The following is a 23,733-nucleotide window of genomic DNA, read 5'->3' on the forward strand; positions in this document are numbered from 1 at the left end:
CAGAGGCAGGACAAAGGGGGCTCTCTCTTACTGGCTCAACCCTGCCATTGGAGTCTGTCCCAGGAGCAAAGATGGCTTCTTGCTGCTGGAGAGATTTTCCAAGGCTTACAGGCTTTTTGTAGGAGACATAGTATGCACTTGGAGGTTCTCTGGTTATACACTGAACTTAAAACAAGCAAGGGGAGGCCAGAATTTTTTTTTTTCTAAGCAGCCTCACTAACCTTGCTGGCCATGGGAATTATTATAAAACTTGGTAATAAGATATAGAAAGGCCTTTCTGGTAAATATTGGTCTTGTAACAATAAAAGTAAAGATGGGAAGGCCTGAACTGGCCTGCTAGCAGAAGTGAGGAGACCATCATTGTAACTGATTTTGGGCACGCCTGGGACAGAGACGGAGGGAAGTAATAACATTAAAAAAAAAGGCATGATTTGGTATTGGGTAACAGATGGGTATTTATATGCTTATTGACCCACTGTCCAATCTCAACTAGGTAGACTGAGTAGGCCATTTTGATTTTCAATTGTTTTTCACATTATTTATGCCACTAGGACATGATAGACTAGGACAACTAATGGGTGAAGAGGGCAGCTTTATTAATAAGCAAGACCAGTTTAGCCTCAGTTTTATGTTGATCTACATATTAGTTTCACCTTTATATAGATTTATTGCAAACATCTTTCCACAAAAATAGGTTCTCTATGTGCCATTCACATGCAAATTAAAGCCAGGAAGCCAATAACCTACAATAATGCAGATTTAAAAAAAAAAAAACAAAAACTATACAACTGATGTTTAGGACATCTGCTACATGTCAGGTGACATTAGCACATCTTCCATATTCACTCATCCATGGATGTCTGTCCTCTTATGGGAACAGCAGCAGCAACAGTCTCAGGATCCAGATATATTGTTGCTTCCAAAATATTGACTGACTGTGTGAAGCAAGTGCTTTGGAAGGCAGTCCAACGAGCTGGCCAACATCTCTCTGAAAGTGATCACTGCCTCCAGGCATAGTCTTAAACAAAAAGGAAAGAATTAATAGCTTCACTAAAGACCTATCCCTACTAATAGCGATTCTCAACCTTTTTTTTGTCATAGTATATTAGGCACTAGTTTCAGTTTGTTGCAGCACACCATAAGAAAATTATTCCTTACCTGCTAATTTTTGTTCCTGTAGTACCACGGATCAGTCTAGACGGTGGGTTATGTCCCCTGTCCAGCAGATGGAGTCAGACAAGAAACTTCCGAGGGTGCTACCATATAAGCCAGCATACCCACTATTCCTCCTCAGTAAACAGAAGAGTAAACAAAGCCCTAGAGACAGAGAGAAGGAGGGATCAAGTAAACCATGTTAATATAACCTTAAACTGTAACTTGAACCAACCGGTGTGTAACTGCAAACTTACAAAGAGAACTGTGAAACAGCACCACAGGCGAATACGACAGCCATAGATACACAGAGAGGCAAAAGCAAGGAAGTCTAGCAGTAAATCCCAAACAAATCTGAGGGAGGGCGTCTGGACTGATCTGTGGTACTACAGGAACAAACATTAGCAGGTAAAGAATAATTTTCTTTTTTCTGTACGTACCCGGATCAGTCCAGACGGTGGGATGTACCAAAGCTTCTCTATTGAGGGTGGGCCCTAGATAACCCTGCTCGAATGACCCTGTCGCCAAAAGAACCAAACGTCGACGACTGGACATCCAGTCGATAGTGCCGAGCAAAGATATGCAAGGACTTCCAGGTGGCCGCTCTGCATATCTCTTTGAGGAGAAACGGAATGACTCTCCACCCAGGATGCCGCTTGGGAGCGGAGAGAATGGGCTCTGATGCTCAGCGGGGGTTGCTTCCCTGCACCAATATACGTGGCCACAATAGCTGCCTTCAGCCAGCGAGCAATCGTCGTCTTAGAGGCCTTGGACCCCTTCTTGGGGATGGACCAAAGGACAAACAGGTGGTCCGAGAGACGGAACTCATTGGTGACCTCCAGGTAACGTATCAGGACGTGCTTGATGTCGAGCTTGCGGAGATCTCGAGAGTTAACAGATGAGAAAGAAGGAAGTTCCACAGTCTGATTCAGGTGAAAAGCAGAGACCACCTTGGGCTGGAACAAGGGTACCATGCGCAAGGTGACCCCCGAGTCAGTGAGTTGTAGATACGGTTCTCTGCAGGACAATGCCTGCAGCTCGGAGACACGGCGGGCCGAACAAATGGCTACGAGAAAACCGCCTTAAGAGTGAGATCCTTGAGAGCAGCGGCACGTAGAGGCTCGAAAGGAGGACCCCCAGAATCCAGAGTACCAAGTTGAGGCTCCATGAAGGACAAGGAGCTTGAAGTGGTGGCTTCAGGTGCTTTACCCCTTGAGGAACCGGACGACATCTGGGTGAGATGAGAGCAGAATTTCCTCCCAAAGGTATCAAGGCTGCAAGGGCAGCCACCTGTACCCTCAGAGTTGTAGGCTAGACCCTTCTCCAATCCTGCTTGCAGGGAAGAGAGAATCTGAGTCACGGAGGCATGCCGTGGCTGGGCTGAGTGAGCAGTGCACCACGACTCAAAAACCTTCCACACACGGACATAAGCTTTAACTCCAATGAGACTCTAGCTTTAACTCCAATGAGTTAAAGCTTTAACTCATTGGAGTTAAAGAGTTATATGGTAGAGTTTTATTGGAGTTAAAGCTTTTCAGCTTTAACTCCAATGAGACTCTACCATATAATGTAAATAACTAATCCCATTATTGTACAGTTCATCTTATTCTCTTTCTTCCCCCAGTTTGCTAAACCCTGTTTTAATGTAACTTTACAGTTTTCTATGCACATGTTCTTTGTTCTTCTGTTTTTTTACACCCCCTGTTATATGTAAACCGGCATGATGTGATTGTATCACGAATGCCGGTATAGAAAAACTTTAAATAAATAAGCGATGGAGGTGGACGTCTTCCAAGCCTGGAGGAGGGTCTAGATCACGGCCTCCGGAAACCGCGGTGTCTCAGCCTGCGCCTCTCAAAAGCCAAGCCGCAAGACAGAAGCGATCTGCCCTGTTGAAAAATATTGGCCCTTGGCGCAGGAGGTGCGGAAGATGACAGGCGTAGGGGTCCGTCCACCGCCAGGTTGAATAGGTCCGCAAACCATGGACGGCGGGGCCACTCCGGAGCCACCAGAATTACGCTGCCCTAGTGAACCTCGATCCTTCGTAGGACCTTGCCCACGAGGGGCCATGGTGGGAACACGTAGAGGAGAAGGTGACGGGGCAATGGCAGCACTAGCGCATCCATGCCGTCTGCGCCACGTTCTCTTCTGCGGCTGAAGAAGTGAGGTGCCTTCGTCTTGTGGGCTGTCGCCATAAGGTCCAGGTGGGGAATTCCCCAGCGCCGCACGAGCAGGTGCATCACCTCCTTGGAGAGCTCCCACTCTCCGGGATCGAGACGTTGACTTATAAAATCCGCCTGAATGTTGTCCACTCCTGCGATGTGCGAGGCCACCAACTGAGCAAGGTGTAGTTCCGCCCACTCCATAAGCTTGTCAGTTTCCAATGAGACGTGACGACTTCTCGTGCCACCCTGGCGATTTATGTACGCCACCGTGGTTGCTTTGTCCGAGAGGATCCTGACCGCCCGATGGCGAACGAGAGGAAGAAAGCTCTTCAGTGCTAGGCGAACCGTTCTGGTCTCCAATCGATTGATTGGCCACAGTGCTTGAGACTTCGTCCACTGTCCCTGCATGGACCTCATCTGGCAGACTGCACCCCAACCGGAGAGACTGGCATTTGTGGTGACTATTATCCATTCTGGAATGTCCAAGGGCATTCCCTGAGCCAAGTGGAGAGGATCCAGCCACCAGAGAAGGCTGTCCCTGGCGGCTCATGGAAGCGGAAGGATGGCCTGGAACTCCCGTGACACGGGCTTCCAGCGAGAAAGCAATGTTCTTTGCAGCGGACGCATATGGGCGAAGGCCCAGGGTATCAGATCAATAGTGGATGCCATGGATCCCAGGACCTGCAAATAATCCCAAGCTGTGGGCAAAGAGAGACCAGAGAAACACTGGATCTGCGCCCGTAACAACTGGGCCCGATCCGGCCGCAGGAAAACCTTGCCCGCTGCTGTGTCAAATCGCGTGCCCAGGAAGTCCAACGACTGGGATGGAGTAAGACTGCTCTTGGCATAGCTGATGATCCAACTGAGGGATTGGAGGAGTTGTACCACTCTGTTGACCACCAGATGACCCTGGCTCAGAGTTTTTTCTCAAATGAGCCAGTCGTCCAGGTAAGGGTGAACAAGGATTCCCTCCCGACTGAGCGCGGCCGCCACCATCACCACCACCATAACCTTCATAAAGATTTGTGGGGCCATCGCCACACCAAAAGGAAGGGCCTGGAATTGAAAAAGTCCTAAGATCTTGAATCTGAGGAATCGCTGATGTGCCTGGAGGATCAGAATGTGCAGGTAAGCCTCCGTAAGGTCCAGAGAGGCCAGGAATTCTCCTTGATGGACTGCCGCAATCACAGAGCACAGGGTCTCCATCCTGAAATGAGGGACCTTGAGGGACTTGTTCACAGACTTGAGATCAAGAATTGGGCGGAAAGTGCCCTCCTTCTTGGGAACCACAAAGTAGATGGAATAGTGGCCTCATCCCACTTCTGTGGGGGGCACTGGGGCAATTGCCCCCAGAGCAAGGAGTAGGTTGAGCGTCTGGCGTACCATGACCTGCTTTTGGGGTGACCTGCAGGGAGAGAAGATGAACCTGTCCCTTGGGGGCCAAGCAAAATCCAATGCGTAGCCTTGTTTTAGAATATCTAGGACTACTGATCCGACGTGATCCAGACCCACTCCTCGTAGAAGAGAGAAATCCGACCCCCAATCCTGGGGATGGAGGAGTGGGTCAGCCTGGCATCATTGAGAAGGCTTGGAGGACGTCCCATGGGCCATCCAGTCCTTGGCAGGTCTGCGCCCTCGAAAGGGACGGGACCAGGAATGTGAGCGGGATGAGGGAGACCGAGGTGTCTGTTGTCTTGTGGTGCAGAAACAGCATTGACTGCGAAATCTGCTTCTGGAGGAACTGAAAGATCTTGTGGATCACAGCCGATCCTCTGGAAGCCTATACACCGCATTCTCTCCGAGGGACTTAATGATCTGATCCAGATCTTCTCCAAACAGGAACTTGCCCTTAAAAGGTAGAGATACCAGCCGAGTCTTGGAGGAGTCTGCCAACCAGTTTCGGAGCCAAAGCAGGCGTCGGGCCGAAACCGCCGCAACCATCGACCGAGCCAGGACTCATAGGAGATCATACAGGGCATCTGCCCCATAGGCAATTACAGCCTCCAACCTGTCTGCCTGACGTGTCTTCTCTGGTGGCAGGTCCTGAGAAGTAAGGAGCTGTTGCACCCACCGGAGGCCCGCTCTTTGTGCCAGCGAGCTACAGCTGGCCGCCCGAACACCCAGCGCCCAATCATCAACACTCTCTTGAGGTAAACCTTTAGCTTCCTGTCCTGAAGGTCCCGCAGCGCTGTGCCCCCTGTAACCGGGATGGTGGTGTGTTTGGTGACCGCCAAGACTGTGGAATCGACCCTCGGAACTTTGAGTAGTTCGAGAAAATCCTCAGGGAGAGGGTATAGCTTCTCCATGACTCTACTAACCGTGAGGGAGGCTTCGGGCGAATCCTATTCCCTAGATAACAACTGGAGGAACATGGGGTGGGTAGGAAAAGCTCTCGCCGGTGGGTGGAGCCCCGCCAGCACAGGGTTCCCCCTTCTTCACCAGGGGTTCGGGGCCAGGTGGGTCCGGAGGAGCCTCAATGTCCAGCTCCTGCAGGAAATGCAGAATCAAAGTTTCCAGCTCATCTCTCAAAGATGCGTAAAACCCTAGGGTCATCTCCTTCCATCTGAGCCGCAAGGAGTGGATCATCCATGGCAGGGTCTGGTACCAGATCCCCTGCTTCCACAGGGGAATACCCCCGAGGCAGCCCAGGTGGGCCCTGGGGTACGTCCGTGGCCCCCCTCCCGGCTTGTCTACTCATGGGGGGGGTTCCTGGAGTGAGATCCAGCAGCTGAGACATCCTGGCTAAGTATGCATTATGCATAAGTAGCACGAAATAAGTGGAAAATGCAGGTGGGCCCGGTGGGAGCCTAACTGAAGAATCCCCCAACGGCAGAGACGGACCCAGAGGCGGTACTGGTGCCAGGAATGGCGGCAGAGAAGAGAATGGCGCCTCTGCTTCTTCCTCTGAGGTGCACGAGTCCATCGGGTCCGGATTCAAAATGGCCACCGTTCCCACGCTCAGCGGGATCGGGGCCAGCCGCTGCCTGTAGGGACGCTCCTGACCACGTGAGCCTGAAGCCTCCATCGGCTGCGAGGTGCCCTCCCCACCGGGGAGGCAGCTCGTGCAGATCCCCTCCCGGGAGAGTCTGGACCCGGGCCGGCTACACGAGGCGCAGTCACAGGGGGGGAGGGGACTGCGGGGAAATAAGCAGGCAGTGCCACGAATGCACCTCTGAGTCCGGAACACCGCTCTAAACACCCCACCGACCCAGAATCCTCACAAGACCCACCGAGGAATGTGACCTCTCGGCAGGCGGCAACCCCGGGGAATGTGCGTCTCGGGGCCGCGGGTCGAGATGCAACAGAGGGGGGAGGGGTTGGAACCTCCAATGTGCACCCCAGCGGCTTGAATTGGCGAACAAGAAACCTGAAAGTAATAAATTTCAACAATTACCCCAGCCAACTACCCGATAGAGGTAGAAATGAAAGGTAACAGCCAGGGTGATAGAAAGAGAAAACAGGTCTGTCCGCAAGGGCAGAATGGAGAACCAGTCTTTGGCTCTTTCTTTTTTTTTTTTTTAATTAGAGAAACTTGATCCCTCTGAAAACACTAAAAGCTTAAAGAAAAAGATAAGATACACTTAGGAGCAGGGGAACATCAGTTCCCCAGTACACTGTCTATCTGCTGGAGTCAGAAAGATACTGTAGAGGGATAGTGGGTATGCTGGCTTATATGGTAGCACCTTCGGACGTTTCTTGTAAATCTGCTGGACGGGGGACATAACCCACTGTCTGGACTGATCCGGGTACGTACAGGAAACATTCCTTTCCCCCACCTCCGGCATCACCATCTTTCTGGGCTTCTCCACCTTTTCCCTCCAAGCTGGCATCAACTTCCCTCTCCACCCACCCCCGCTGCCATCCCCATCTTCCCTTCCTTCCTAGGGATTGTCTCCAGCCACCAAGAGGAATTGGCTAGCAGCACTGCTCATGTACTGTTGCCTCCTGTCAGCTTCCCTATGAATGTTGGAACCACATAGGGTTCTGTAGTCTAGCAAGGCCCTACCAGTCCCTTGCAGTTTTTATGTCAGAGGGAAGGTGACAGAGGCAGCTGCTCACCAACTTTTTCTGCTGGCTCAAGGCAATCATATGGAGGATGATGAGGGAAAGATTAAGACTGCTGTAGCCAGCAGCAGCTGTGATCCACTTCCATCTTCTTACTGCAAGCAGCAAAAGTTTCACAGTACCTCTGATATTTTCCTGCTGCACACTATTTAGGAAAGCAAGTTTGCTTATGTGTAAACAGCCCAGTTTTTAGCTCAGTAAAAATTCCACCCCCCCCCCCCCCCACCCCCACCGAGCATGTGGTGGAGATCTCATAATGCCTCAACAGCCTTCAGACTCTTTCAAAGCTTAAAAGCTTTAACATAGAAACATAGAAAGTGATGGCTGAAAAGGACCCTACGCCCATCCAGCCTACCTAGCAAGCTCCCATAGTTATTAGTTTCCCTTACTTATTAGTTACTCAGGCCACCAAGGTCTTTGTTGGCTACTGTTTGAGTCCAATTTCCCCCCCCCCCCCCCATTGAATCAGAAAGCAATGTGCAACAATGGAGTTGCATCAGAAGTGTAGTATCAGGCTTTTGGTTAAGGGTAGTAACCACTGCAACAAGTTACCTCCCCATGTGCTTGTTGGTTACTGTGTGGGTTCAATTTCCTTACCCCCTCCCCATGCAGTTGAAACAGAGAGCAATATTGGAGTTGCATCAGAATTGTAGTATCAGGCTTTTTGGTTAAGGGTAGTAACCACTGCATCAAGCAAGTTACCCCCACCCTTATGTGTGTTTTCCCACACCGTACAGTTCAATGTCTTTGTTCGTTGTCTGAATCCAATTCTTTCCTTTTTTCCCCCTGCTATTGAAGCAACGAGTGATGGAGTTGCATCACAGTATGAAGGCTATTTGTTAAGGGTGGTACTCGCCACATCAGCAAGTTACCCCCATGCCTCTTACTTCATTCCCCTTCCCCTTGCCTTTAGGGATCCACAGTGTTTATCCCATGCCCTTTTGAAATCTTGCACCATGTGTGTCTTCACCCCCTCCTCTGGCAGAGCATTCCAGGCGTCCACCACCCCCTGCGTGAATAAATATTTCCTGACATTGATTCTGAATCATACTCCCCAGAGTTCCATTTCATGACCCCTAGTTCTATTGGATTCATTCCAGCAGAAAAAGTCTGTTGCTTGTGCATCACTAAAAGCTTTCAAGTATCTAAAGGTCTGTATCATTTCTCCTCTGCTCCTCCTCTCCTCCAGGGTATACATATTCAGATCCTTCAACCTCTCCTCATAAGCCATATGATGGAGACCTCCCACCATTTTGGTCACCCTTCTCTGAACAGCCTCCAACCTGTCTGTCCTTTTGAGATACAGCTCCAGAACTGACACAGGACTCCAGGTGAGGCCTCACCAAGGACCTGTACAAGGAGATAATCACTTTCTTTTTCTTACTAGATACTCCTCTTTCTATGCAGCCCAGCATTCTTCTAGCTTTAGCTATCATCTTGTCACATTGCTTCGCCATCTTTAGATCGCTAGACACTATCACCCCAAGGTCTCATTCCTGTTCCGTGTACAGCAGCTCTTCACCCCCTCTCACATATATTTCCTTCGGATTACCATGTCCCAGATGCATGACGCCGCACTTCTTGGTATTAAATCCCAGTTGCCATATCTTCGACCACTCTTCAAACTTCCTTAAATCACATATTCTCGCCACTCCTTCCCGTGTCGACTGTTACAGATCTCAGTATCATCCACAAATAGACAAACTTTACAGCCTATCCCTTCTACAATGTCGCTTTAGGGAGGTAGCTGACTGTCCAGGGAAGTGGGCGAGGATTAAGTATGGTCAATTCATTTTGCAGGACTACAGGAGGAGCATGGTCTCCGCGGCATTCCAGAACTCCTGACAGAGATGCACCCATCACCAACCAATGGTCCAGATATTAAAACACAGCCTGCTGATGATGCTGTGTTGCCACTACTGCAGGGCATTTTGTAAATGGCCTTTCTATGGCTTTAAGGGTAAAGGGAGTACCTTATATTGATAATGTGTGTCCTTCACCAAAAACCTGGGGAAATTCCAATGGGTATGGCGAATGGCGATGTGTGCAGAAGCATCCTTCAGATTCACAGCACACATCCATTCCCTGTACATACCAGGATCAGTCCAGACTGTGGGTTATGTCCCCCGTCCAGCAGATGGAGTCAGACAGGCTTCGGAGGGTGCTGCCTCATAAACCAGTGCACCCTCTGTAAGTCTTCAGTATCTTTCTGACTCCAGCAGATAGGAGCAGGGGAACCTTGGCTTCCCCAGTATATGGAGAGAATTATTCTCTTTCTTTTCTCCTTTGAACTTTTGTCTGATGGATCAAGTTATTAAAAAAAAAAAAAAAGGTTTGATTATACTGCCTTAACTTGCAGACAGATCTGTTCTTTCAATCTGTCTGGTTTTCTCCTCTTCTCTACTGGTTGTGTGGGCTAAGTTTGTGATTTTATTACCTTACTTTAGGTCCTCCTCGAACCAGCTCTCCTGGGGGTGCATGTTGGAGGTTTCAACCTCTCCCCCCCCTGCCGCGTCCCGACCCGCAGCCCCGAGAAGCGCATTCCTTGGGGCTGCTGACCGCAGAGAGGTAACATTCTTCTGCCGGTGCTTGTCCTTCCCCGGGGTCGATGAGTTTGAAAGCGGAGGCATTTTCCCGCTACCCACGGCACTGTTTGTGTTTCCTCGCGGCTCTTTCACGTTACAGACTTACAGAGGGTGCACTGGTTTATGAGGCAGCACCCTCCGAAGCTTTGTCTGACTCCATCTGCTGGATGGGGGACATAACCCACTGTCTGGACTGATCCATGGTACTACAGGAACGAAAATTAGCAGGTAAGGAATAATTTTCTTATCTTTCAGTTGAAGGAAAGGGAGAATCATCTAGAGGGAGTTCATCCTGAATCTCTCCTACACCAACTTGTTCAGTCTTTGTAAGCCCAGTATAAAATTCTTAGACCCCCGTACTCAAATGACTTCTTAGGAATCAGGGAATACCCAAAATAGAGGCCTTGGCACAATCCTGAGGCAGGACAGTGTTAACCACCTTCTGCTGAAGGAGAGACCACTTCCAGTTGCAGTTGGGCCTACTAAAAAGGTTTGGAGCGAAAGACTGAAGTTTGTTCGGTCAAAGGAGGGTAAAAGATATCTAAGTAGTAGCGATGCTCTACAAGTTTCAGAACCCACTAGTCCATGGAGATACAGATCCATTCCAGGAGGAAGGACTGAATTCTCCCCCAACTGGGATCTCAGGTGTCAAATTAATCAAAAATTAGTCCCAGGCTTTGGCAGATTCTGCTGTGAGCCTTTTGCTGCCACCTTTCCCTCTGACAATTTCAGGTGGGTAGCTGCTGGAGAGTGGGAGGAGTTCAAAGCTGCTAAAAAGAGTGAAGAGAGCATATTGTAACTCCTTAGGATGACTAGTCATAAAATGAAATAATATTTGGAAGAATGGAGGCTTACACTGGCATCGTGTAAGGGTCGCATGGGCCCCTGCCACAGCTAACAGCGATTACAAGGTGGGTTGAAGTTCTTTAATCAAAGCTAGGTTTCTATTCATACCCCAGATCAGGCCAGACAAATGGGGTTTTGCATCCCTATCAACAGATGGAGGCAGAGAATAAAAACTTTTCAGGCGCTGCTACTTAACAGAGTGCTACCTGCAGTCCTTAGTATTTTTTTGTCTCCAGCAGATAGCAGAGGTCCAATCCTGGAGTTTAGAAAGTGAAATAAAATAAAGGAAGAAGAGATAGCATAATGGATTACATGGGAGCTCCCTCAGGTAGAGCAGGGAGAGTACAGGGTTGGGAGATCCCTGATTTGGCTCGGCCCTCAGCAACTAGAGGGGGTGACAACTACGGGTCCTGGTTCCCTCGCTCCCTCTGAGGCCTTCTCTCCCCCAGCCCACAGCCAGAAGCAGGGAAGTTTTTTTTTTTTTGCTTGGTGTCTGTTTGCACTGTCGCCTTAAAAAAATAAAATAAAATGAGCTAAGTGCAGAGCAAGGCTGTTACTGACCTAAAGGCCAGACTCTGGTGTGAGAGAGGGAGCCAGTAGTTCCACAGCAGCACCAGGCATCCAGAACAGAGGCAATGGGATATTTATGTGCTGGCAGGAAGGTCTGTGCTCACAGCACTCAGCAGCATTTTGTCGGGCTAGCTGCGGCAAGCACGAATGATAGTCACCCACGGAGCACAGGAAAGATTGTCAGGCCTGCAAATTGAGGCGATCACACCTTCCATGCGGCCTCGTGTGCTGCCTGTGTCTCCAGAGGGGAGGAATCTCTGCCAAGACTGTAGGCAGTAAGCGCTCCACCTGGGCCTGTGAGGGTGAGAAGATGCATGTGACTCGGCGCCAGCAGGAGTGACTCAGTGATCATTACTCCCGTGAAGCTATTTTTACCACTGACCTCAGCAAAAGCATGGCGCCTCCCTCTGAGCACAGGTAAGTGTGTCAGGACCGCAGAGGGAGGCGATCTAGCCTCAATGAGGCCTCGCCATGCGCCAGCTATGCCTCTGGATAGGAAGGGACCTCCATGGAGGGTCTGGAAGTGATCTCTGCACGCTTTCTTCAGGTCCCATGCAGGAGGCCCCGCGGGGGTGGGAGACAGCGGCCATGTTGCCTCCCCATGGCAGGAGGCTTGCATAGGCTAGGGAGTTTGGAGACTCCCCTTCCCCACTGTCTCTGGCAGAGCAATGCCCTGAGGAAGTTAGAGAATGGGCAAGGGAGCCAGTTAAGGATGTTGTGGAGAAGGGAGCCAATGGTTCTGAGGTTTCTTTTCACAGATTGTGTCCTACTATTCCATGAACCTTTTTTGGCTAAGAGGGAAGCAGCGCGTAATCGTTCGGCCATCCAAAAGTCCTAACCTTAGCCAAGAGCAGCTATGCAGGCAAGGTCAAGGGAGCTTCTTCAGCTTCTGGATCTGGGCCGCCCGGCAGGTGAAGATGAGAAGTCTGCTGGTGAAAGTCTAATGGGAGGGTCCTCAAGAGGGAGCCAGACATTGATCCTGTGGACTCAGTGGCAGGTAGTGGACCTGTTGCGGAGAAGGTTCCTATCGCAGAAGGGGACGATGCTACCTCAACACAATTCTATCCTACATTTAGAAGTGCTAATTGATGTGTGCCTTGGACCTCAAGGATGCTTACCTACACATACCCATCCCACCATTCATGTTGGTGCTCCCTTCAATTAAAGGTGGACTCTACCCACTACCAATAGAGTGTGCTCCTGTTTGGCCTGTCAGCTGCCCCATGAGTCTTCACCAAATGTCTGGTGTGGTAGCAGCATATTTGTGACTCTATAGGATTCAAGACTTCCCCTATCTGATCTAGATAACTGGCAATTCGCAGTAAGATCATGGGAAGATGTGATCAGAGATATCTATAAGAAACAAAAACTCCCTCTTACACAGCTTAGGTTTTCTAATCAAATTCAAAAAGCCAAATCTAGTGTCCACTCAAGACTAAAATTTATAGGGGCATATACAGACAATATAAGGGAACACATTTCTACTCTTGGATTGTGTGACCATGATGCACACAACGATCCGCAAATTGCTCATCTCGGCATTTGCCAGCAAAATCTCTTCTGGCAGTAGCTGTTCATGTGGTTCCAAATTCAATAATTTTAATGGGGCCTATGTTCCCAATGGGATCAACAAACGCAGCCATACTTCAATGTAGTCTAGATTTCCTGGGAAATAAAGGAAAATTGGTTCTTACCTGATAATTTTCGTTCCTGTAGTACCACAGATCAGTCCAGACTCCTGGGTTTTGCCTCCCTCCAGCAGATGGAGACAGAGAAGTTTTAACAGACTCTGCCCTAATCCCTGAGGTGCCACCTAGAGTCCATCAGTATGAATCAGTATCAAAGCAGAATGGCCCAAATCCAAAATTTAACTATATACAAAAAACACCTCTTCTGAACTGGCTCACTAATCCCAAGTGGGAACAGAACTCGTTGAATCCATGAGAACAAATTGAATCTGCAGGTCCAAAACAAATGAATGCTGAACGAGCGGACTTTCCATTACCTGTATGCCTAAATTGGGCCGGACTCTGGACTGATCCATGGTACTACAGGAACGAATATCATCAGGTTAGAACCAATTTTCCTTTCCCTGTACGTACCCGGATCAGTCCAGACTCCTGGGATGTACCAGAGCTTTATTACTTGGGGTGGGACCAGGAGAAGCCCGTTCGGAGCACACCCTCTCCAAATTCCCCCCAAGGCCTGGGCATCGTCTGTAATGCCTGGCGAATGTGTGTAAAGACTTCCATGTAGCTGCTCTGCAAATCTCGTGGCGAGACTTGATGACATTCAGCCCAAGACGCTGCCTGCGAACAGGTAGAATGAGCATGAAGTCCAACCGGCAGAGGTCTACCCCGCAACAAGTATGCTGAACTTATAGCCTCTTTCAGCCAGCGAGCAATAGTAGTCTTAGAAGCCATATTACCTCTCTTTGGACCACTCCACAGTACAAAAAGATGGTTGGATACCGGAAACCCGTTCGTAACCTCCAGATAACGCAGTAAAGATCCAAGAACATCCAGTTTCCTTAAGTCTCTATCAAGAGGATCTGACTGGTCCAAATCTGGAAACGACGAGAGCTCCGCCAATTAATTCAGGTGAAAAGAGGAAACTAACTTTGGAAGAAAAGAAGGAACCATCCGTAAAGAGACTCCAGACTCCGAAATTCTCAAGAAAGGCTATCTGCAAGACAACGCCTGAAGCTCTGACACCCTGCAAGCAGATGAAATTGCTACCAGAAAAATCACCTTTAATGTGAAATCTTTCAACGTTGCCCTTTTTAAAAACTCAAAGGGCTGAGCACACAAGGCTGTGAGAACTAAATTTAGGTTCCAAGGACAAGGGTGTCTTACCAGAGGCCGTAAGTGCTTTGCTCCCCGAAGAAAGTGAGCCGCATCCGGATGCATAGCTAAAGCAACTCCCTGAATAGTACCACGTAAACAACCAAGAGCTGCTACCTGCACTCTAAGAGAGCTACACGATAAACCCTTGGATAGTCCGGCTTGTAGGAAACACAAAATATCAGACACTGATGCTAGAGTAGGAACCACCTCACGTTCCACGCACCAAGATTCAAAAACTCGCCACATCCGGACATAAGCCAGGGAAGTGGATGGCTTGCAGGATCTCAAAAGCGTAGCCACAACCATGTCAGAATACCCTTTGCTCTTCAGATGACGCCTCTCAAAAGCCATTGTTGTGTTCGTGGACCCTTGGGCCGGTTGGGACAGAGGATGGAGTGCTGTAGAGGTCCACAGCAAGTGTCCCAACCAGGAGGTGATTCGGAGGCTCGGAGCAAGCTGAGAGACTGGATTACAGTGGAGTCCTATGCGACCAAGGTCTCGGTACCCACTGGGAGGACTGATGACGTTGGACCCTGGTGATAGAAGAATCTTCACCCTGGAGACCGGCACTCCCCCGGGAGGAGCCCTTAGGAGTCCAGCCGCTGGGACTTTTGGAGATTCACCCTGGAAGCCGAAGTCCCCCCAGGAGGAGCCCGTAGGGACACGGCCGCTAGGACTTAGGCGACTCCCTGAAGGTGGAAGATGGTCTGGATGCAGGCGCCTCCTGCAGGTTGTGGGCTCCAGACGGCTGGCGCCTCCAGCAGGTCGTAGGTAATCCAAAAGTCGGTCCAGGAGTCTGAGTCCAAAGAGTGGTCTGCAGCCAGTCCAGGGGTCGGTGTCCAGAGAGCGGTCCAAAGCCAAACCAGAGGTCAAAGTCCAGAGAGCGGTCCAAAGCCAGTCCAGAGGTCGAAGTCCAGAAGAATCAATCCAGCAAGGAGGGCAGAGCTGAAGCGGGACGAAGAGCAAACCAGGAACGCAGCAACAGCAGGCCGAAGACCAGGAACCTTGTTGCAAGGCACTGGAGTGATCTAGATGCAGGGTACTTATACCCTGAGGGCGACTGACATCATCCACAGCAGAACAGAGAGTTTTCCCGCGCTGGCTCTTTTAAGAAGAGCTCCTCCCCGCGCGAGCATCGGGGGCGGGGCCAGCCGCGCCGGAGAAACGCGCTGGAGGGCCTGCAGGCCCGAGGAAGCCCCGTAATAATACCCCCTCTCCTACGCCCCCTCCCTAGAGGCCTGGGTTTACTTGGGTGATCCAGATGGAATTGGTGGAGGAGATTCTTGTCCAGGATATTGGAAGACGGCTCCCAGGAATTCTCCTCAGGACCATACACCTCCCATGAGAGGAGGTATTCCCACCGGCGGTGGTGGAAAAGAACATCCAGGACTTCCTTAACGGTGTATATGGCATCAGGAATCGCCGTAGCAGCAGCCGGCTTCGTGTGAAATTTTGAGAGAATCACCGGTTTGAGCAGGGATACGTGGAACACGTTGTGGATCCTCAATGTGGAAGGCAGACGTAATCTATAGGAGACCGCCCCGACACGCTCGAGTATGCGAACGGGCCAATGTACCTAGGAGCCAGGCGCATAGATGGAGTCCGTAAATGGATGTTTCTGGTACTTAACCTTACCTTCAGTCCCGGAAGAAAAACCGGAGCAGGCTGATGAGACTTATCTGCAGATCTCTTAGCCTTGGCCGCTGCCAGACGGAGTTTCTCCTGGGTGATTCGCCATAAGTGGTGCACATGCTGTGCCGTAAATTGGACCGCTGGAGACGGTACGGTCAGAGATAGAGGTAGTGGAGGTCTTGGAACTTTCCCATAGACCAACTGAAACGGGGATTGGTCCATCGCAGAGTGCTTGTGCCGGTTATAGGAGAACTCTGCCCATGGTAATAAGGACACCCAGTCGTCCCGGAGATCTCGCACAAAGGAGCGAAGGAATGTCTTCAAGGTCCTGTCGGTGCGCTCGCTTTGCCCGTTGGCTTGGGGATGAAAGGCATGGTCAGGTGAAGCTGCACACCAAACTTCCTGCAGAGAGCCTTCCAATACTTTGCAGTAAACCGCGGGCCGCGGTCTGAGGTTATATGTGACGGGAGACTATGGAGGCGGAAAACATGCTGAGTAAAGAGGGTGGCCAGTTCCGGTGCCGATGGTAGTTTAGCGAGAGGCACAAAGTGGGCTATTTTAGAAAAACGATCGACCGTGCCCCAGATTATGGTCTTCCTGTCAGAGGCTGGTAAGTCAACGATAAAATCGGTGGATTAGTGAGTCCAAGGCTCGGTAGGGACTGGTAATGGCTGAAGAAGACCCCAGGGACGTCCATGCAGGGGTTTTTGCCGTGAACAGACGGAACAGGACTGGACGTAGAGGCTATAATTACACAATGTTGGGTTCCATATTAGGTGCTACAACCCAAGAAAGAGATCTAGGTGTCATAGTGGATAACACATTGAAATCGTCGGTACAGTGTGCTGCAGCAGTCAAAAAAGCAAACAGAATGTTGGGAATTATTAGAAAGGGAATGGTGAATAAAACTGAAAATGTCATAATGCCTCTGTATCGCTCCATGGTGAGACCGCACCTTGAATATTGTGTACAATTCTGGTTGCTGCATCTCAAAAAAGATATAATTGCGATGGAGAAGGTACAGAGAAGGGTTACCAAAATGATAAGGGGAATGGAACAACTCCCCTATGAGGAAAGACTAAAGAGGTTAGGACTTTTCAGCTTGGAGAAGAGACGACTGAGGGGGGATATGATAGAGGTGTTTAAAATCATGAGAGGTCTAGAACGGGTAGATGTGAATTGGTTATTTACTCTTTCGGATAGTAGAAAGACTAGGGGGCATTCCATGAAGTTAGCATGGGGCACATTTAAAACTAATCAGAGAAAGTTCTTTTTTACTCAACGCTCAATTAAACTCTGGAATTTGTTGCCAGAGGATGTGGTTAGTGCAGTTAGTATAGCTGTGTTTAAAAAAGGATTGGATAAGTTCTTGGAGGAGAAGTCCATTACCTGCTATTAAGTTCACTTAGAGAATAGCCACTGCCATTAGCAATGGTTACATGGCATAGACTTAGTTTTTGGGTACTTGCCAGGTTACCAATGGCCTGGATTGGCCACTGTTGGAAACAGGATGCTGGGCTTGATGGACCCTTGGTCTGACCCAGTATGGCATTTTCTTATGTTCTTATGAACGTCCCTCTTCAGTTGCGGCCACCAGTAGAATTCTGAGAGGAGATTCAGGGTCCTGACTATTCCTGGGTGTCCGGCAGTCAGAGAATCGTGGGCCCAGGCTAATACTCTCCTACGGGAACGGACAGGAACTACAGTCTTCCCTGCGGGAGCCACCTCAGCGGCCGCTAAGAGGACCTTGGCTGGATCCAGGATGAACTGCGGCGGTGAAGAGTCCTCTTCAGTCTCAAGAGGTACGCGAGAGGGTGTCCGCCCGGGTGTTCTAGTATGCCGGTCGATAGCGTAGGGTGAAATTGAACCGGCTGAAAAAGAGGGACCAGCGTGCCTGCCGTGGATTTAGGCGCTGGGCGTGACACAGGTATTCCAGGTTCTTGTGATCTGTATAGACGGTTATTGGGTGTTGGGCCCCCTCCAGCCATTGACGCCATTCCTCAAAGGCGAGCTTAATAGCGAGTAGCTCCTTGTCCCCTATGCTATAGTTCCTTTCAGCGGGGGAGAACTTGCGGGAAAAATAGGAGCACAGCAAAAGTCTTCCTTTCTCGGATAGTTGACATAAAACGGCCCCAACCGCTACGTCGGAGACATAGACCTCCATGATAAATGGTCTCTGCAGATCTGGATGGTGGAGGCAGGTGTCCTGGAGGAAGGCTTCTTTCAAGTCCTGGAAGGCTAGTATAGCCGTCTGCGGCCAATGTTTAGCATCGACGCCTTTCTTGGTAAGAGCAGTTAGCGGAGCCACCCTTTGGGAGTAGCGGGGAATGAACTGCCGGTAGAAATTGGCGAAACCCAGGAAGCGTTGGAGCGCCTTCACTCCCAGAGGTTGTGGCCAGTCCTTGATCACTGAAACCTTCTCTGGGTCCATAAGAAACCTGGTGGAGGATACGATATACCCTAGAAAGGGTAAGGAATCCTGCTCGAAAATACACTTCTCCAACTTGGCGAATAATTGATTGTCTCGCAGCTTCTGTAGTACTCGAACCTCCTGGCGGTGTGTCTCCAGATCCCTGGAGTAGATAAGGACATCGTCTAAGTAAACTATGACTGAAGAATGAAGCATATCTCGGAGAACCTCATTCATGAGGTTTTGAAAAACCGCCAGTGCATTGCAGAGGCCAAAGGGCAGAACCAAGTATTCATAATGACCGTCCCTTGTGTTGAATGCGGTTTTCCACTCGTCTCCAGGACGAATCCGCACCAGGTTATAAGCCCCACGAAGATCCAGCTTAGTAAAAACCTTGGCCCCTTGTAGCCTGTCCAGGAGCTCCGGTATCAGAGGAAGAGGGTACCGATCACGGCAGGTAATGCTGTTTAAACCACGGTAGTCTATGGAGGGGTGGAGTGACCCATCTTTCATGGCCACGAAGAAGAAAACGGCTCCTGCCGGGGACTTAGAAGGCCGAATGAACCCACGTTCCAGGTTCTCCCGAATGTAGGCAGACATAGCTCGAGTCTCAGGAAGAGACAAGGGATACACCCGACCTCGTGGGGGTGTAGTACCAGGCAAAAGGTTTATCGCACAATCAAAGGGGCGATGTTCGGGGAGAATCTCAGCTTTTTCCTTGGAGACGACATCATGAAACTCCTGATAGTGTGTGGAGGCAGTGCCATGGGGGTTGTCAGGAGTGGCACCTGGGCTCGAAGTACCTTAGTCAGACAGGAGCGAAAGCAGGTCAGCCCCCAGGAAGTCACCTGGAGGGAGTCCCAATCAACGATAGGTGAGTGTTTCCGAAGCCAGGGTATTCCTAGAATGATAGGATGCATAGATCTCTCCAGAATGAGGAAGGAGATCTCCTCTTGGTGCAGCACGCCAGTACGTAGGGTGAGCGGTTGGGTGCACGTAGAAATGGTTCCTGGAAGAAGTCCTCCCTGGATGGAGGAAATGCGAAGCGGGGGAGTTTGGGGTTGTACCCCAATCTGGAGTTGCCGGGCTAACTCCTGAAGGATGAAGTTCTCTCCTGCGCCAGAGTCTATTAAGGCCTGAGTCTCAAACTCTCCCCCTGGGAGAAGCAAGGTCACCAGGACGAAGCACGGGGAGTCAGTAGTGGTGTGACCTAGGGGAAGCTCCCCACTAATTCCTAAGCCCGAGCGTTTCCCGGGCGCTCGCTACACTGGGCAAGGAAGTGGCCTCTTCCACCGCAGTATAGGCAAAGGCCCAGTGAGCGACGTCTTCTCTCTTGTTGGGAGAGAGGTCCTCGACCCACCTGCATGGGTTCAACGTCCTGGGTTGCAGAAGAGGCTGGCTGGGAACTTGCCTGGGGGGCCGGAACGGGTCCAGAAGTGGCAGGCCTATGAACAGTCCTCCTCTCTCGGAAGCGACGCTGGATGCAGCAGTCCACCCTGCCGGCCAGGTCAATAAGTTCATTCAGATCATCAGGAAGATCGCGGACTGCCAGTTCATCTTGTAATCTCTGGGAAAGACTCTCCAAGAAAATACCATGTAGGCTGTCGCTTCCCCAATTTGACTCTGCAGCGAGAGTCTGAAACTCCATGGCATGTTCCGCTAGGGGCCGATTGCCCTGTCGCAACTGGAGCAACTCAGAGGCAGCCGTGGGTTTATGGGCGGCCTCATCAAAGACCTGCCTGAAAGCAGAAACAAAGTGGTCCAGATTATTCAGGCGGGAATCCTGGCATTCCAGTAGATTGGAGGCCCAGGCCAAAAGTTTCCCATCCAGTAGGGAAATGATGTAGCTGGTCTTGACTCTATCAGTAGGAAACTGAAGCGGAAGAAGGTCGAACCGAATGTGGCACTGATGCAGGAATCCTCGGCAGCGTCCTGCGTCTCCAGAGAACCGTGAAGGTGCTGGCATCTGGACAGGGACGGTAGCTGCAGCGAAGGGCCCAGCTCCAGACGGCGTAGAACTGGCAGCAGTGGGTCCTCCGACGCGGTTGGCTAAAGCTTGAACCGTTGCCGTTAAGGCATCGAGGCATGCTTGCTGTTGTTGTAGCCTCTGGGCTATACCGGAATGGCTTTCAAGCCTGCAAGGTCCGCCGGGTCCATGGCCTTGCAAACTGTTGTGTTCGTGGACCCTTGGGCTGGTTGGGACAGAGTATGGAGTGCTGTAGAGGTCTACAGCAAGTGTCCCAACCAGGAGGCGGTTCGGAGGCTCGGAGCAAGCTGAGAGACTGGACTATAGTGGAGTCCTATGCGACCAAGGACTCTGTACCCACTGGGAGGACGGACGACGTTGGACCCTGGTGATAGAAGAATCTTCACCCTGGAGACCGGCACTCCCCCGGGAGGAGCCCTTAGGAGTCCAGCCGCTGGGACTTTTAGAGATTCACCCTGGAAGCCAAAGTCCCCCCAGGAGGAGCCCGTAGGGACACGGCCGCTGGGACTTAGGTGACTCCATGAAGGTGGAAGATGGTCTGGATGCAGGCGCCTCCTGCAGGTCGTGGGTTCCAGACGGCTGGCGCCTCCAGCAGGTCGTTGGTAATCCAAGTGTCGGTCCAGGAGTCTGAGTCCAGAGAGCGGTCCGCAGCCAGTCCAGGGGTCGGTGTCCAGAGAGCGGTCCAAAGCCAAACCAGAGGTCGAAGTCCAGAAGAATCAATCCAGCAAGGAGGGCAGAGCAGAAGTGGGACGAAGAGCAAACCAGGAACGCAGCAACAGCAGGCCGAAGACCAGGAACCTTGTTGCAAGGCACTGGAGTGATCTAGATGCAGGGTACTTGTACCCTGAGGGCGTCTGACGTCATCCACAGCAGAACAGAGAGTTTTCCCGCGCTGGCCCCTTTAAGAGGAGCTCCTCCCCGCATGCGCGTCAGGGGGCGAGGCCAGCTGCGCCGGACCGTCTGCGTCTCTCCCGAGGAGGGAGAGAAGCGCTGGAGAGCCTGCAGGCCCGAGGAAGCCCCGAAACGGCCCGGGCTGCCCCCGAGGTAGGTGGAGGGACCGGGGCACGGCCCGGGACCGTAACACGGCCCGGGACCGTAACAGCCATGCTGCTAAACAAAAGCGATCTGCCTCTTCCAAACAGACAGGTCCTTCATGTAGAAGAACCGGGAAATCCCAAAAACGCAGAGGTTCCGCCACAGTTAGATTGAGCAGATCCAGAAACCATGGAAGCCTTGGCCACTCTGGAGCGATGAGAATCACCTCCGCTGGGTGGAGTCTATTCGCCTGAGTACCTTGCAGATCAGAGGCCACGGCGGAAACACGTAGAACAAGACGTTTGTCAGCCAGGGAAGAACCAGAGCATCCACTCCTTCCGCTCCAGTCTCCCTGCGGCGACCGAAGAAGCGCAAGACTTTAGCATTCCTGAACGTCGCCATCAGATCCATTCTGGGTGTGCCCCACATTGCGTATATGAGCTGAAAGGCCTTGTTGGCCAACTCCCACTCCCCGGGATCGAGATTGTGACGACTGAGAAAGTCTGCCTGAACGTTATCGATGCCAGCTATGTGGGATGCCACAATGCTGACCAGATGCTGCTCCATCCAGCTTATCAACTGTTGAGCTTCCACCGCTACTGGTTGGCTTTTGGTCCCTCCTTGGCGATTGATATACGCCTCTGTGGTCGCACTGTCGGACAGAACCCTGACAGACTTCCCTTGAAGGAGTGGAAGAAAGGCTTGTAATGCGAGAAAAAACAGTCTCCAAGCGATCGATTGACCACGGAGATTCCTCCGGAGACCACAGACCCTGCACGGATTTCCCCCAGACAGACTGCTCCCCAACCTTGAGGCTGGCATCTGTGGTAATCCCAGTCCACTCTGGCACTACCAGGGGAACCTGGTACTTGCCAGGTTCTTATGGCCTGGATTGGCCACTGTTGGAAACAGGATGCTGGGCTTGATGGACCCTTGGTCTGACCCAGTATGGCCTGTTCTTATGTTCTTAACCCCTCGACTCAAGTTGTCTGAGAGGAACCACCAATCGAGGCTAGACCGTGCAGAATCCATAAAAGGAAGGGGAAGATTAAATTGCTCAGAGATTGGGTTCCACCAGGAAAGCAATGCTGATTGCAATGGACGCATATGAGCGAAGGCCCAGGGCACTAACTCCAGGGTGGAAGTCATCGATCCTAGGACCCGCAAGTAATCCCGTACTCTGGAAGGATGTCTAGACAATAAGTCCAGAACTTGACCTTGCAGCTTGAAAATGCGGTGCGTGGTAAGGAAAACTCTCCCCTGTTGCGTGTCGAACAGGGCTCCCAGGAATTCCAAAGACTGAGAGGGTACCAGAAGACTCTTGGCAAGGTTGACCACCCAACTGAGCGATCTCAATAGCTGAAGTACTCCATGGATCGCCGAATGGCAAAGCACTTCTAATTTCGCCCGAATCAGCCAGTCTAGGTATGGATGCACCAAAAGTCCCTGCCGGAGTTGTGCTGCTACCACAACCATTATCTTGGTGAAGGTTCGGGGCGTGGTAGCAAGCCCGAAAGGCAGAGCTCGAAACTGGTGGTGATGTCCCAGAATGAAAAACCGTAGAAATCTCTAGTGGGCGTCCCAGATGCCTATGTGTAAGTAAGCTTCCATTAGATCCAGCGATGCCAGGACCTCTCCCTTTTGCACTGAGGCAATGACTGACCTCAGGCACCCGAAAGCACCTGTTGACCCGATTTAAATCTAGTATGGGCCGAAAGGTTCTCTCCTTCTTGGGAACCACGAAGTAAATGGAATAGTGGCCTCTTCTCTGTTCCGCAGAAGGAACTGGCAAAATGGCGCAGAGTTCGAGAAGACGCTGCAATGTGTCTTGTACGGCCTTTAGTTTCTCCTCGTAACCGCATGGGGAGACCAGAAACCATTCGAGGGCACCGTGAAAAATCTAAAGCGTAACCTTGACGTATCACCGTGAAGACCCACTGGTCCGACGTTAATTTGGCCTATTCCTCATAAAAAAGAGACAGTCTGCCTCCCACCAGTGGTACCAAGGAATGGACCTGCTGATTTTCATTGTGAGGACTTAACTCCAGGAGCAGACTGGGGGCTACTGGATCTACCGAAATGTCGGCCTCGAAAGGACTGAGACCAGGACTGTTGTCTACCTGGATTTTGCAGAAAGGAAGAACCGGTAGACCGGGGGGTTCAGAATCTCCGATTTCCCTGGAAGAGAGACCGAGCAGAAAAGGAGCCCCTCGATCTGGGCCGATCCTCTGGGTAATCTCTGTACTTTATTCTCTCCCAGGGATTGAATCATGTCCTCCAAGTCCTTTCCAAAAAGCAACTTGCCCTTGAAAGACAGGGAACCCAGCTGAGCTTTGGAAGACACATCCGCAGACCAGTTTCTTAACCATAGAAGCCTGTGAGCCGAGACAGCAGAAACCATAGATCTGGCTGAAGTCCATAGAAGGTCGTAAAGAGCATC

General features: G+C 51.0%; 1 protein-coding gene across 4 annotated transcripts in view; it reads right to left on the reverse strand.

Moving 5' to 3' along the window:
* Positions 1-575: 575 nt before the first annotated feature.
* The window catches only part of KLHDC2 (kelch domain containing 2), a 110,449-nt gene continuing 87,291 nt past the window's right edge, over positions 576-23,733 (reverse strand). For all 4 annotated transcript variants that reach the window (XM_029598374.1, XM_029598375.1, XM_029598372.1 and 1 more), the window contains one exon: positions 576-1,018. In XM_029598374.1, coding sequence (XP_029454234.1) covers positions 895-1,018 — 124 coding nt within the window. In that variant the 3' untranslated portion in view covers positions 576-894. The remainder of the gene's footprint in view (positions 1,019-23,733) is intronic.

This window comes from Rhinatrema bivittatum, chromosome 4 (genome assembly GCF_901001135.1).
Source record: "Rhinatrema bivittatum chromosome 4, aRhiBiv1.1, whole genome shotgun sequence".
Taxonomy (NCBI): Eukaryota; Metazoa; Chordata; class Amphibia; order Gymnophiona; family Rhinatrematidae; genus Rhinatrema; species Rhinatrema bivittatum.